Source organism: Furipterus horrens, unplaced genomic scaffold (genome assembly GCF_987537825.1).
Source record: "Furipterus horrens unplaced genomic scaffold, mFurHor1.1.pri manual_scaffold_4, whole genome shotgun sequence".
NCBI classification, from domain to species: Eukaryota; Metazoa; Chordata; class Mammalia; order Chiroptera; family Furipteridae; genus Furipterus; species Furipterus horrens.
In genome coordinates, this window is record NW_028327174.1 from 37,016,135 (window position 1) to 37,032,335 (window position 16,201).

Sequence of the window (16,201 nt, forward strand, 5' to 3'; positions counted from 1 at the left end):
CTACGGGAACACCCAGGAGTTCAAGATAAAAGGGTAGCAGAGTCAGCTGGCGTTTTCCTTGATTTGCCTGACTCAAAGCTAGCCATTTTCTGCTCCACGCACCGCCGGACTCGTACTTGTCCGTGACACAGAGGCAATTGTTTTTCCTTAAAAAGGGGACTTGGGTGGGTTAGTTTCATTTCTGTTCTGGGATGTAGGAACTATGCCGAGAAAAGTTTGAAACACGACCCGCAAAAGGTTCTTCTCCATACATCTTTCCTTACAGATAGCAGGAAAGGCAGCATTTTTTTTCCATCAACACCCACTTCCAGCCCTAGTCTGGCTCAGCGAGGAATGTATAAAATTAGTTGACTGCTCTGAGTGACGGTTCCCGAGCCCAATCAGCGGGAGCCGGGGCGCTGCCGGCCCCGCCCCCTTGCGAACTCTCTTTGGCTAATTCCTACAGGGGGGGAGGAGAGAGCGCGGCAGTGGGAGGGGGAGGTACCTGGAACAGGGAGTGATGTCAGCTCCCAGCTCGGTGTCTGCCCGGATTCCTGACATGGTGTAGGGCCCGAGGGTGGGGACGGCGGGAGCGGGACAGGACAGGATTCGGGTTTGTTAGCCTGCGGCGGGGCCAGAGTGCTGGCGCTTTGAACTCCGAGGGAAGGCGAACCAGAACTTTTGGAACTAGTGCCGGCCGCGTCCACCCCCAGGTAAGGGCGTTTGACTCTTCTCAGACCCGAGAGGAGTGGCACCGTTGTGTGGTTGCAGCTGGGAGTAGCAGCTGCGCCTCCTCCTCCCCGGGTCGATTTCTTTTTCTTACTCCTGTTTCCCAATGGAAACGAGCACTTTTTGGGGGTGGTGGTGGTAGGGTTTAACTCCTAGGGCTCCCAAGTAGCCTATGTGTGAAAATACCTTAAGGATTGGACATGAATGTCTTCTCTGTATCCTTAGACCCTCCCTATACACCGTAGCCTCCCACTAGTGAGAACCCCAGTCGGAGAAGTGTGGGTGGAGGTGAGTGGGTGGAGGGTGTTATTTAAAAATGTCACAAAAAGTTTATGAAATATTGACTCAAAAGTGGTGCTCTTTGAGAGAACTGAAATTTTGTATTTTTTTTTTAATTCCCGTGTGTCCTATTACATAGTGATTTAAATGAAATAGTATAATTGTTATTCTTATATAGCAACATAAAAAGTCTTTATGTAGCGTGGTCAGGATGTGAGAAATTGACTTTTGGTGTATTTATTATGAACTTGTGGGAAAAATAGTTTCTTGAGGCCACGCTTCTAAAACTCCCAACTCTTTTTCGTTCTTACATTTTAACCGAGAAGCCCTTTCGCTTCCAACTTTGTGATCTGGAAGGGTTAGGAAGGTTGCTGAGAATCTTCAGACTTGTGTTCTATGGCTGAGAAAAGGATGAGGACTGGTAGCTGTGTTCTCAGGGATCATTTTCAGAGAAGGGAGCTTTAACAGGGAAATGTGGCAAAAGGCGTGGCATACAAACTCTTAATTATAGGAACATGCATTTTTCAACATGTGGGACCAAAATAAATCCTTCTTTTCAATAAGAAGTGCAGGGAGCAATAGAACGAGGATTTGATTTAGTGTCCAAGTTTGGTAATTAGGGAAAGCAATTGCCTGCTGGGAGGAAAAGCTATTTTGAGAACTGGAAGTATAGAATTCTGATTTTTGTTTATTTCCTGTTTCAAACCTTTTCTTTTTTCTGCTTGGAGATTTTGTGTGTCCAGGTCACTAACTGGGTGTGATTGATTTTTCTGGGGAAAAAATTTAACTCTATAAACCGATTCAGAATTCTCACTTATCAGTGCTTAAGGCTCTTTATTTTTGGGGAAGGAAAAAAAAAAAACATATGGGCTGTGGCTCCTGAGTCAAGTTTCCCTTTTCATTCACCACTGTTCCACATGCACTGAGGAACCTCTGTGGCCAGGTCTGGGAGGAAACTGGTGTGGACTTAATTGTAAGTCAAAAGCTGCATCCCCAGTGCCTGAACACAGGAGGAAAGAAAGAAGCCACCACATTACATCTAATAAACCCAGCCAGGAAGTGTGGAGATACAGGACTTTATAGATGGGGTTCTCTATCTTTCTAGCCAGATGGCAATTCAATTTCAGAGCTAGAAATAAGTATTTTGTTAGCCATTGTTTATAAAGCCACCTGGACCTATATTCTCTGTTTCCGAAAAAGTTAATTAGCATAGGGTAGAGAAAGAGCAGGATTTTTGCAAAGGGAAGGTGAGCTTTACTGGAAAGGCTGGAGCATTAAAAAAAAAAAAGTTATTTATTTTCAGAGAGAGGGGGAGGGAGGCAGAAAGAGAGGGAAACTGGGGACCCAGCCTGCAACCAACCCAGGCATGTGCCCTGACTGGGAATTGAACTAGCATCCCTTTGATTCGCAGGCCTGCACTCAATCCACTGAGCCATAGCAGCCAGGGATGGAGCATTTTAATTTTAGTGTGTGTTTTAGACTCAGAACAGAAATTTTCTAATGGCTCTGAAATAGTGGTGGGTAAGTCTTTTCTATTTATGTTCTACAGTAAGCATGTAAAACATACTGTATTTTCCAGTAGGAAAGAGAAGGAGGTGATGTGGAATTCCTGTGTGCTGGTGTGAGCTCGTTGGAGCCCTGGCTGATACAGTGGTCAACTGGAGTTTGTAATACCCAGAGGTGGAATGGCAAAAACCAGTCAAGTAAAGAGTATCTTTAGGATGTTATCCTGATGTGCTTTTTCCCCCCAAGAAACTAGTCCTGGCTTAGGGACTTGAATATGCCAAACTATAAATTTCATTAATGGTTTTTTTGAGTAATGGTAGTTATTTACGTACTTACTTTTAACCAATATTCCTCTTTCTTGGTTCTTGTTTATGAAGCAGATGTGGTATAGTAAAACATGGTGCTTTTAAAGGAGAAAACTTGGAAGATGTTTGTTATTGAGAAAGTTAGGTTCAGGTTTTGATTAAATGATCTTTGACTAGCAACTCTCAATAGTTCTGGTATCTACTTAAAATTGGATAATGGCCTTTGTGGACAAAGGTTGACTTGAAATCTAGGGCACACTGTCGTTCCAGATCAATAGTGCCTAATTTCAAGGGCATTGTAGACCATTTTTGGAAACAAATTCAGTGAGGGAGAGTGTGTGTATTGTTTCGTTAGTCTTAGTAACTCAGTACCAGCATGTGATAAATTAGAACATCATTCCTACCCTCCCAATATCTGTGCGCACACCCCCATTTCTGACTAGCTGACTTCTTTTTAAAACCTGCCTTTTATATACACGGCATATTTGCATTTTGTAGTTAATTTAAATTGCTTATGTTGGTAATTTGGTACATTAAAATTAACTTCTTGATTTTTTTATCTCCCACTTTTATAAATGCCTATATCCCAAATAGCATATTTTTCAACCTGTTAACTAAAAGACCTCATTTATCATTCCATCCTTTCAAAGACATTACATATTTCTGACCTGATGTTAATTACCTTTTCTAAACAATGAGTGACTGAGTGAATTAATGAATGAATATGCATTCACCTTTGGGTCTGTGTCTTGATTCTTTATTAAAGAAATGTTGCTTCATGGTGACAACATAGGCAAGAGACATTGCATACTGATGGCTTTTTTATTCCCAGAGATTTCCCTAGAAAGCCATATTAGTTCTGAAATTGAGAGAGAAAAAATATCACAGTTGAGCAGCCAGTTGTGAAATCTTTCAGGGAGCCGTGATTATGATTATTAATTTAACTGTGGTCCAACAGGTGAGCGTAAAAATGAGATTCAAAGCTGTTAAGGTAGTGACGCTGCGTGGTGTTTGGGGATAAAGGGAACATAGCATCTCCTCTTTGGCCAGCATTTCCTTTCTGCTAAAGGTTGATAATTTCATGATTAAATCAGTCATCAAACTGCCCGAAAGTTGACACTATCCCAAAACTGCTCTGGGCTTGTGCAGTTCCTCGCATCTGTAGGATATTATGTCATTTGTTTCTCAAATTCATTGCAGCGCATGTCAGAACCTTTTCCCTCTCAGAAAGCCTACAACTTTTGTTACGTATGTCACCACCACAAAGATTGATGCTTTATTAAATGGAGCTAATGGATTAAAAAAAACTAAACTGAATTAACCCACCCTACAAAATACAGGCTGTTCTATTTCTTTTATACTCTTCATTTTAAATATAGTCATTATTAATGCCAGTTTGACTTTAGTTGTTAATGTTTCAAAAAGCCAAGTGGTGAGAGTTTCCTTTACTTCAATATTTTTTTCCAAGTTGCAGTACTGGAACACCAAACAACGGGATTTTATATTTAAAAAATGGGCCCTTCCAGGAGTTTTAAGTTTGCACACTTGCCAGGCAGTTTTTTTTTGGGGGGGGGGGTGGCGGTCTAAGTGAAATGTGTAGCAGTCTGTACCTGTTGAAGAACTTCTCTTTCTGAAATGTGGGATTGGAGTCAGTGGTCCAGGTAGGTGTGTTGTCACAGTTTGTGACTAACTTTGATCGTATGTGTCCCAGGAACTTGACGTGACTCAGTTTTGACTGGCCCACACACACATCCTTCTTTTTGTTGGCAAGTGGAATGGGTTCAGAACAGAAAGATCATTTAGTGGTTTCTGTACAGTGGTGCACCTAAAAATGTTCATGACTTGAAGGAATTGTACAGACTCTAATTGCACCGAATAACAGTCATTCTGGCAAAGGCTCATGTCTCAAATATGTATCGTGGAGGAAGAAGATCAAGTGCTATAATGTTTGGGTGTTCTGTAGATTCTATGGACTCCCTGCGAAGGCTAGGTATTTTCACCTCTAGCTTAGGGAATGCAGACATTTGACATACAAACAGATGCATATTCAAGGGAGCAGGTCTGCTGATTCCTGGTGTGTGTGTCTTTGTTAACAAGGGAAAACTTAATTTTACCTGGTGAAGGAGACCTTTATGCTGTTTCATTGGCAAGTCCATTATAAATAAGTGACCAAATTTTGTAGGCAAGCAGTAAGCAGGTAGGCCCATTGAGAAGTGTGTTAACTCTTCCCATGCTATGAATGTAATGTTAGGTTGGCCAAAAAGTTCGTTTTGTTTTTTCCATATGATGGCTGTAATAGTTGTCTTTAACTTCATTCAAAACATTTTGTTAGATTGTATTGTGACAGCTGTCATATCAGTGTGCATTTAAAAAAAGCTTATTAAAACTTCTGATTTTTTGTGTAGCTATTTTAATATTGAAGATGGAAGAAAATATGCAACATTTTTGGCATATTATGCTTTATTATTTCAGGAAAGGTAAAAATGCAACTGAAATTCAAAAAAAGATTTGTGCAGTGTATGGAGAAGGTGCTGTGACTGATCGAATGTGTCCAAAGTGGTTTGTGAAGTTTCTTGGTACTATTGACATTTTGGCCACATAATTCTTTGCTGTGGGGCTATCTTATGCATTGGAAGATGTTTAATAGCACCCCTGGCCTCTACCCATTAGAAGCCAATAGTGGGAGAGAGCCGACATACCCCAAATATCCAAATCAATGAAGTTGATGAAAATGAAAAATGTGTCTTTTATTTTATGGAAGAAACTAAATGGACTTTTTGGCCAACCCAATATTATACCATATTACTAAATATGCCTATGTTACCTTGTATTTCTGTGCCTAGATCTAGCTCACAGAAGTCGTTTTGTCATCCTTCTCTTCATCTGGAATATTTCACACAAATGTCATCTTGCCACCACAGAGTTGCATGAGGTTTTTGTGAGGACAGTTTACTGAATTCACTTGCTTTGGAAGAAAATGAAAATAAGGCTAAAACTCCACAGCCTACTTTCTTAATATAACTTGACATTGTGACTCCAGTTGCATAAATAACGTCGTTGCATTTGTTATCTTTTCCTAAAGATGTTGCTTCTCATAACAACACATAGTAGAGAATTTTGTTTTGTTTACGTCAGAATTTGAACATGCTCTACTTTTTCTTATGAATGCTAGAACTAGAGTTGAATGAGCTTACAGGATCGCATCGAAATCCGCCACGTGAAGTGAGTGCTGGGAGGAAGGGAAACAGCGACAGCTCTGAGGAAACACTCCAGCTGAACCTGTGAGTCTGCTAGGATGATGTGTGTGAAGTCACGTGGGAGTCAGTGTTTTTCCTCAGGATCAGCTGCTTGGATGCTCCTGTAAAACTTTCACATTCTTTCTGCTTTTGCTCCCTTTAGTGTGTGACTTTGCCCAACCAAGAGGGCTTTTAAACAGAGTTAGGGTTCTTTCATTACTTTTTCTGTTCTCAGGGCACCTTGATTTTCTAGGATGACTTGTGCTGTACTTCATCCTGTGGGGCAGACACAGCTAGATGCCCAACCAATACCCATTCCACCCACCTCTTCCCTATATCTGAACTCCTTTTATTTAGTTGGCCACCATGGCCAGTTTAAATAAAAGCTTGATTTCCCAGAACCCCTTGCAGTTAGTAGGCATCTAAGGGACAGAGCCCTGGCCAGTGAGATAGATATGAGTAGCTGAGTGGGGCTCCCTTATAAAGCTCTTATAAGAGGCTGAACTCTAGTGCTCCCTTGTTAGGCCTTTTACTCTTTGTCCTTCTTTCTCCCTGAGATATGGATGCTGTTTTCTAAGTGGAGAAGTCATCTTGTGACCCAAGACACAAAACTTGAGGGGTAAGCAGGCTGGGAAGCTGATGCCATTCTGGGACTGCCATACCTGTCCTCTCCCACCCATCGCTTAACTTCCTATGGGAAAAAGAAGGTTTGGTTAAACCACAGAAGTTAGATTGGTTACTTGCAGCCAAGCGTGATCTTAACTGAGTTTTAATTTTGAAGAAGTCATAGTTCACCTTTTCTCTAAGAATTAAAAGCCAGCATTCTGTATGACAAAAAAAAAGGGGTTGGACTTTGCCCTGTAGACTCTCTGCTTGAATCCTGGCTTTGCTGTTTATTACAGTCTAATATTGGCAAGTAATTCAAACTTCTCTGGACCTCAGTTTTCCCATCTGTGAAATGGTGGTACTGAGATTTGTCTCATAGAATTTTTGTTAGTATCAAAAATAATTAGAAGTTATTAATAAAAATAATAATAGCACATTTGGCACATAGATTTTCAACAAATGGTGGTAATTATTACTGAAGGAGAGTGTAGTGAGGGGCTTGAAGAGGGAGAGGCAAGTAATTCAACCTCTGATAGGTTCTCGGTAAACATAGATTGAATGGTAGGTTAGCTTTATAGCTGCAGCCGCCTGCCTCTGTCTGCTCCCCGTTTGTTTTCATGCCCATCTCTTATCCTCAGTCCCGCTCGCCTAAAACAGAATACTTGGAGCTCTTCTGTTCTCTAATTTTGGTTGGAAAAACAAAGAATGCCCATATGAAAAGTTTATTAGCTATAGCATAAGAATGAAAAGGGAGTGGGCTCCAGAGTCGGACAAGTATAGGTTAGAACCCCTTGCCCTCACTAGCTGTGTGATTTTGTCTTCTGTGAGATGGGAATAATCAGGTGGTTATGAGGAATAGATATGCTAATATATAGTGAAACACTAACAGCTGTTTTCCAGGCACAGAATGAGTACTGGATCGATGACAGATATTGTTATTATTTCATTAAACACTTGTTAGGCAATTCTTGGCCTTGGTATGAGGTCCTCTTAGATATTTAAAGACAAATAAAAGATGCTTTTTGCCCTTAAGAACATTGATGTGCAGAAGATGGCTAGGAGGAGATGACCCTCCTTATACATAATTGTAATAAAAAACATTAAAAATACTATTTAGCTGTTAAACAGTTGAAAAAATATACTGACTTATACAGATGTTTGTGATATCTATTTTAAGAAAAAAAGCAACCAAGCACACATATGTAATATATTTGTTATATATCGAGCATATGTAACGTATTCGTCAATGAATGAAAAGTTGCTAAATGGAGTGATTTGTTGGGGGATGGGATCAGGACGGTGGGGAAGATGAGGGGGGCTTTTTAAAAACAGCATATTAATGTCTATTTTATAACACCATGCATTACTCTTGAAATATAAAAATATTAAAGTTTAAAAAGTCAGTTTGTTGGGCCTTTTGGAGAAGGGTGGGGAAGATCATGCTGTGAACTAGACTAGACATTTGAACAAAGGATTGGGTTTAGTGTCACCTCCCGAGAGTGAATGGGACTTGAATGGGTATCGAAGGATGAATAGAAGATTTTTGAGGAAACAATCAGGGGAGATAAACACACTTGGGTTTAGAGCAGAATGTAGAATATAATAAGATTTAGAGGAAGTTTTTAGAGGGAGATAAGATAGAAAGATCATTAAGAGAGGTAAGGTATACTGGAGCCACATCTTAGAGGGTTTTTAAGAGAGTAAGAAGATTATGCTTTAACATGAGACCTTTTCTGGTATAATATGGGGAGGGATATGAGAACTATTATTTTATAAAGATGACTTTGCAAGTAATACATAACAGTTGGGGTATATGAGGCAAGGGGAATGGGGAGAGATAGAATGTCCTTAATCAAGAAAGGCATACAAGCAAAAGTTGAATTTTAATGGGAAACATGACAAATTAAGATTTGAACTCCTGGTATTTGCGATTCCATCATGTCCCACAATAACCTAACTTTGTTTTTGCAGTGTGCAAATACATAAAATAATAGTACCTGCTTAATTACGGTTTTAGGAGAGTAAGAACAACAATAATAATAGCTAATGCTTACTACATAGAATTTGGTATGTACCACGCACTCTTTTAAGCACCTTACTTATTTTAACTTAGATTTAATTTCTACATCAGCTATAAGCAAAGATACTGTTATTATTTCTGTATTACAGATGAGGAATCTGAGGCACAGACAGGCTAATTGAATTTCCCAGGTCACACATTGTGTGTGTTGGACTCACGATTCAAATGCAGTTAAGTTTTTAGGGTTATTGTCCTCAGCCTCTTTATATTACTGCCTCTGACTTAGTTTTGTACTTGGCATATTAAAAGCTATTAGGAGCTGAAAATGAAAATGTTAAGCAAGAATTTAGAAATTTAGGAGTTTAGGTAGAACCCTAGATTGATGGATCATCTTCATTGAGCTGTTACATAAAGAATGAGAGTAGACGAACTTGCCAAAGAAGAGGATGTAGAATAAAAAGAGAAGGAAGTATAGCAGGTCCTTGAATAACATCATTTTGTTATAACTTTGATGAGAAAAAAAAAATTGATTCCCAGCTGGGGCCACTGTCCGTGTGGAGTTTGCATGTTCTCCCCGTGTCTGCGTAGGGTTCCTCCAGTTTTCCGGTTTCCTCCACATCCCAAGGATGTCCCAATCTCAGTGAGTGTGAGCGTGGGTGTGGGTGTGACTGCACCCTGTGATGGAAGGGTGTCCTGCCCAGGGGGGGCTGCCTGCTTGGCACCCTGAGCTGCTAGGATAGGCTCCAGCCACCTGGAGCCCTGGACTGGAATAAGTGGGTTGGAAAATCATCATCTTAATTTTTATTACTCTTCTAAAAATATATGTATAGCTCACATGTATTTCAGCATTTAACATTAGAAGTGTTTTGTGCTTTTATTTAGTTTAGTGATGTTTTTGTGACCAGAAATAAGCCATGGGAACTTAATTCTTATATTAATTAGCCTATGGTAAAACTGATTTTCTTATACATCATATGCCTAAAGTTGCAGTTTCCAAGAGTCTATTGATGATGTTCAAGTGAGGACTTACTGTACATAGCCTTCAGGGACCTCTTGATATTTAGACATGGTCAGGCCAAAGAGAAGTTTTCAGCAGAGTTAGAGCAGAAACGTCAGACAAACAGGATGGTGGCAGCAAAGGGAAGAAGCGCTCCCAGTTAAGGTGGTTGGTCCATACCCTCCGGTGCTGCTGATCTGTTACAAGGTCGGCTCTGAGAAACGACTCCAGACCAAACGGCCAGGTCATTCGTGAACCTGGAGAGCAGTTTCTCTAGCACAACAGAGACGAAGTCCAGAGTGCAGAACTTTGAGAAATACATGGGAGGTGGTGAATGCAAGTGGCCCGGTTAGCCCAGAGTGCAGAACTTTGAGAAATACATGGGAGGTGGTGAATGCAAGTGGCCTGGTTAGCCCAGCCTTTCAAGGAACTGAACAAGGAGAGGCGTGCTGTGATGGCCTGGTTTCGAGGAAGGTACAGGTAGGGAGGGTGAGAATGAAAGAAGCAAAAGAGAAGTGGGAATGGGTGCAAAGTCTGGGGGGAAAGGACAGGGGTAGATTCGAAGTCAAGTGGAGAGTGGCAGATTAGCCTTGGAATGCACAAGAATTTAGAAATTTAGGTTTGGAGTTTAGGCAGAACCCTAGATTGATGGATCATCTTCATAGAGCTGTTACATGAAGATGATGTGAAAGAAAGGATGGGGAAAACAGAAAAAAATGTGATCGGAAGAGAGAAGGTGAGTGTGCACCTCAGCAGTCTGCACTTTTTCAGTCTAATGGGAGGCACTGAAACAAAATTTATAGACAAGTAACTCAGGCTCCTGAGAGGATGGCTCTTGGGGTGGTTGGTACAGAGGGAAAATTGCAAAGAACGACAGCAGTGTCTCATCTAAACAACACAAACTGACACATTGGCCAGGCTGTGTCTCCAGGCGGGAAATTAATGGATCCAAGTGGAAACTAGCAGCGCAAAAAAGAAGAGGAGAATGACATGAGACAAAGGAAAACTTGACAGTATTTCAAGGAGGAATTTTTAGACAACCAGACTTAATGGTTTGCAGAACAACTGCCCGGGGAAAACCTAGCACTTCTGGTTGGAGAGAAACAGCCTGGTTCTGGAACCACACCCTGGGTCTGGTGAAAACGGAACCACCCAGGCACCAGGAACCCTTTAAGGAGGAGAGCTGTCAGCAGAGAGGCCTCTGTGTTAAATGCTGCTCCTGGTAAGGTTTTCTTTGGTCTTCAGTTTCACTAATTATTTCAAGAGAGATCTTTAGATGGAAAGACATTGGGTTGTGATGTTTCAGCAGATTTGCTGTCATAATGACATTGGGGGGATGGGAGAAAAGGATTGAAGCAATTCAGTAATTAACAGCGTGGTACTAAAATCAGTCCCACTGCATAGATGGGTCTCTGGGGGTGGCCTGGAAAGACATCAGTAAAAACTTAACTAAGTGTGTGTAGCGTATTTAGACAGGCATCATATTCTTGAGATGAATGATTCTCTGTGGGCCAGTGTATAAAAAGTGCTGTTAAAGGTACTAATGTAACAAGCTTTCCCTTTTTGTCTGCAGTCCCCCTCTTGACTCAACATGAGTTTGTTTTCTATCTAATGTCATTGTAAGTGAGGAAAAAGTAAAATTAGCATGAGTTTTACTGTTCATCTTTATATTGTGCAATGCCAGTTTCAAATGCAAATATAAGAGCTTTAAATGTGCATGCAGAATTATTGAAATCACACGATTCCTATTTTGTAATTTGCATATGTATGTGTATGTTGTTCTTTCCAAAACAGAAACACTGCACAAAACTCACTCACTGCTTTTATTTCACTTCTTGATTTGTGCATTCTATTGGTCTTTGATTTACAGAAGGAAGGACTGGCATAAGGAAGAACTGAAAGGATAAAGAACAATGGGTTTCTTTACCTTTCTGTTTCCTTCTGTGCCATCACTTTCAGCATAAGTGGGTGGCCTAATACAGGGAGGTAACGGGAGTGAGAGAGGATATGGTAGGAATCCTTGGTTCTGTGTGTAGCTTAGAAGGGCATTGGTTCTAATGGAAAGTATGGCTTCTTGGAGTTGCTTATTCAATTTTTGTAACACACTTTCAACTAGTCTTGCTGAACTCCCATGTGTCATGAATCCACACGAGTTCTGTGCTCATGGGGCATTGCAAACACTATGTAGGAATGGGGTGGCAACGAATGATGTGGCTGCACACACTGAATGGGGTCCCTGCTCACACTCACACTCCATTGTCCCACCAGACCTCATTCACGAACACAAGTTCAAGTTACAGTTACAGTATTCGCTCACTTATTGAGGGTATTAAGTTCTAGACCCCCTCTGCAATAGGTGAAAATCCACGAAGTAGGAACCTTACATTTATTTTAGTATTTATATATATTTTAAGGCTTTATAAACCCTTCCACGTCGTCGTCGTCGTCGGCAGCCGTCCGTCTCGAGAGACGATGGTGTAGCTTCTTAAGAGTCTATCTGCACCGCCGAGAATGGCTGTGCAGTCCAACTCGGGAGTGACACGGTATCTGTCTCCTCCCGTGTTGAATCGACATCTTATGATGACGCTGGAGTGTCCTCTCCAGTGAAGCTGAAGCTACAGAGCCTGGGCAGGGTGATATGGAGGGTCTGCTGTTGCCCATGCAGCAGACCCCCCCTCTCTTCGCAGCTGAAGGGTCCAAGGGAAAGACGGAGTCAATACAGCTTGGCTTCAGGTGCGCTGCAGGAGTTGCCGGTGTTGACTACAACGTCGAACCGCCTTAGGGACTCCGGCTCCGGATTTTCTGTCGGGGTTTACTCCCTTAGCCTTTCCCCTGAAGAGGTATGCCGCAAGGCAGCGGAGGTTTTTTGGAGTCAGAGTTTTCCTTCTCTGAAACCCTTCCACACACACTTATAAACTATTCCCAGGCCCTTATTAACCTTTTCCACACTTTTATAAACACTACTTATGTTCTTAAACATATTCTACACTCTTAAACCTGCGTAACTTTAACAACATACATATACAGTACCACAAAATCCCACGAGATAGCAAAAAACCCACGATAAAATAATTAAATACAATATTTTTAAAAATCCCGTGACACAGTGAGGCCGCGATAAGTGAACACGATATAGAGAGGGACTACTGTATTACGAATCTCAAGATGATGACAGCAGAGCATTAAACCAACCGTGGAGCCTTTCTGAGCATAAAGTTCTGCGTGCCTGCAAAGGTCACAAATACATGAAGGCGGCCCTCTTCTGAGAAGTCAAAGAGGTCAGTGTTAAGTCTGAGTTTCCCTCTGGTCTGAAAGACCCACCTTCATTATCAAAGTTTGCAGTTTGGTGTTTGGGATCCTAGGGACCCTCTCCTGGCCATCAGCACCGTCAGTTTTGCATTTCAAGTATATTTTTAATGACTCCATTGCCGCTCTCATTGCCTGGGTTCACATCGATGTCATCTCTGATGTATCACTCTTGCAGTTAGTTTTTTCCTTGTATTCTACACCTCAAGGCCAGGTAAGTCTTTCACATAAACCTTTGGTATGAGGCTGCCATGCCTGCTTTTTCTGACCGCCTGTGGGCTATGGCTTACAGCAGAGTTCTGCTCCTGATGGCCCTGGTGTGGAGACTGCATAGAGACCCATTTGGTTTGACCTGTACAGTATGTATGTTAAGAATTTTAAGCCAGTACTTAAAATTTGGGAGATTTTTACCTATTGAAATTTAGATTTTACAAAGAGAAGATCTGGCTATTCTGGGCTCTTGTTTTGCTGACCTGGTGCCCTGGAAAACAGGAATACTGGGGAAGAAAGATAATTTGTGTTTGCTTTTAGGGCAGATTCTTTGTTAGTGCAAAATCATCACTTTAACTTATGTAGATTTAAAGCAACTACCTGAGGGAATGCTGTGAAGCAGTTAGGGACGTTGATCTTTTATCTGAGAAATTAAGTTCTACACCTTCATAATATAAATTGATGTCTGCTTTGTAGCAGCGCTTGGTTGCTTTTTTTTAGGAGAAATATTTCTTAGGTCTCACCTGGCCAGTGTCACTACTGGTCACCTTGAGGTCACTTTGTGACCTCATTTGATCTTGACCTCTTTCTCCAAGTTTGTCTTCCCCTGTGCTCACACTAGGCTCTGCACCCCCAAGTACTGCAAGTCCTCTCAATCTTTCTGCTTTTCCTGTTTTCTTTGCTTAAACCCTCCTATTTTCTCTAGGGCCACTTAAAGCAGTTCAGGAAATCTTTGTTAAGAGCCTCAGTCAGACCTCAGACTCAGCCCATGCATTCTGCTGGAAGCAGGTAATTTAATTTTTAGATTTTTATATACTCAAGTATCAAGTGGGTGCTTAGTTCAGGTTGTTTTCTAAGGTTCCATCCAGCCCAGTGATTCGGAGATGCTATGAGTCTTCCAATGCCTGTGCCTATTTATGGCCACATATTTGGTATTTAGATGATTTTTGACATTGTACTTTGGGAGAGGAACTTTGCTTGCATTATCTCAGTTAAGAGTTTTCTCCAAAACTGACACTCCAAATGGATCATCTCTGGTTCTGTCTTGTTTCCTCAAAGAGATTACACATATACTTGTTGAAAACCATGACTGTGCCTTTGTTGCTAGGCCCTGTTATCCAGCAGGGATTCAGTAATGTTTATGTGATGAGAGTAATGGTGCACTTGACCAGCACGGATTGAGGCCTCGATGAGGCTCATGGGGATGCAGAGGACACTCAACTGGAAAAGATGGGTGTGTATCAGTTACACCGTAAGATATGCCTCCTGCTGTGCACTTTGACTGTGGAGTTTGGGATCTTGGGCTTTGGATTTAGATGGGCCTATAGCTGTGTCTTGAGTTTCCTCATTTGTAAAACAGGGCCAACAGTAGTACGGACTTTGTAGCATGATTTTCAGCGGGGGTGATTTTGCCCTGGACGAGTCATTGGCAGTGTCGGGAAATATTTTGTGTGTGTGTCACAACTAGGGGTGGAGGGAGGACTGACATTCAGTGAATAGGGTCCAGGGATGCTGCTAAACATGTTATAATGCAGGTAGTTCCCCCCCCCCCCCCCAACAAAGAATTACCCAGCCTAAAATGTCAATTGTGCGGAAGTTGAGAAGCCCGGCCTTGTAGGGTTGTGAAGAAGAAATAAGATCATGAATGCAATGAGTTTGGCCTAATTAACTGTTACTCTGAGGAAACCATCTCAAAGATTGCAAAACGAGCTTTCGAGTGGATGAACTCCGAAAGGCTTCCTTTCAGCAGCACTTGTGATATGTGCCAAGGAAAAGCCTTACGCTAAGGATTTCATGCTTTCCTGTTTAGAGGCAGTGACAGACTCATTGAAGGTTGTTTGTGTGTGTTACACTGTGTACTAACATGAGCTGGCATGGATTTACCAGAGCTGTAAAAACAATTATTAATTTTTAGGGTGTTTCTGGTAAACTTCCTGCTTGCTTAACTAGTTTGTTCTATGGAGATAATTTTGGTATGTGCTTGTTTAAATCCTCTTCTGATGGAGAATGTTTGGGTTCATGAATTTCCAAAATAGGTTTTTATAACTGGGACATGAAAAGGTTTTGTTTTTACGTGAAGACACCTCATGTTTTCCTAGCCCTGGATTTAAGACAAAGGTGCCGTTTGCTTGCTGCCTCTCTTGCCTGTTGCACCCCATTTTGTTGTTCGTGGGCGTGGCATGGAGGGCTGCTGGATTTCCATCTATTGTTTATTGTAGATTTGCAGTTGAGATTGTTATTTAAATTTTTGTGGTTATAAAAGTAATATGTGTACCACATAGAAGATTTGAGTAGTAGAGAAAAAAAAATAAAGACACAGTTTAAAAAAAGGTCATCAGTAACCCACACAAAGGTACAACCACTATTGTTGTGTTTCCTTCTTTTTCATTCAGATAATTTTCCCCATTTGAAATATTCTGAGTATACGATTTTTGTGTTCCACTTTTTTTACTTATTTTATTTGCCTTTCCCCACACTGTTATGATATCTTACATATTATTTCTAAGAACTGTGAAATAGTCCACCTATATTTGTTTCATGATTTCTTCAATCCCATTGCAGAGCATACAGCCTGTTTTCAATACTTGATGAGTATCTTTATGCAGTGAGCATTTTCTGTGTTTCAGATCGTTCTTATCTTTACAGTGAATGATCCCAGGGGAGCCAAATGTGGCTGCGTATGGATATCACAGTCGATATTCCTGTTAATTGCCAAAAGTTTCTACTAACTTTTGCTGCCGTTAGCAGAATGATATTTTCATTTTAATAATATTTGATAATTTCTAGGAGTACTTTGTTTTTCTTTTCTTTTATTTGCTGTTAATGAGATCAAACATGTTTAGATGACTATGGGCAATATTCCCTGTTTTTAACAAACTATTCATGTACTTTGCCCATTTTATCTATTGGGTATTAGTAGTTTTCTTGTCATACACTAGTTTATGTATTTTACTTATTAACCCTCTCTCATAGTTACTGCAAATATTTTCACCTAGTTTTTTTCTTATTTTTTGTTTTGTCTTTTAAT

General features: G+C 40.9%; 2 protein-coding genes across 2 annotated transcripts in view; one reads left to right on the plus strand and one right to left on the minus strand.

Moving 5' to 3' along the window:
• Positions 1 to 380: 380 nt before the first annotated feature.
• The window catches only part of CUNH12orf71 (chromosome unknown C12orf71 homolog), a 93,158-nt gene continuing 77,337 nt past the window's right edge, over positions 381 to 16,201 (minus strand). The window contains exon 3 of the mRNA XM_090275113.1: positions 381 to 804. Within this exon, the coding sequence (XP_090131239.1) occupies positions 381 to 804 (424 nt within the window). The remainder of the gene's footprint in view (positions 805 to 16,201) is intronic.
• PPFIBP1 (PPFIB scaffold protein 1) overlaps positions 481 to 16,201 on the plus strand; it is a 180,641-nt gene continuing 164,920 nt past the window's right edge. Inside the window, exon 1 of the mRNA XM_090272961.1 lies at positions 481 to 692. The gene's annotated coding sequence lies outside the window, so the exon portion shown is untranslated. The remainder of the gene's footprint in view (positions 693 to 16,201) is intronic.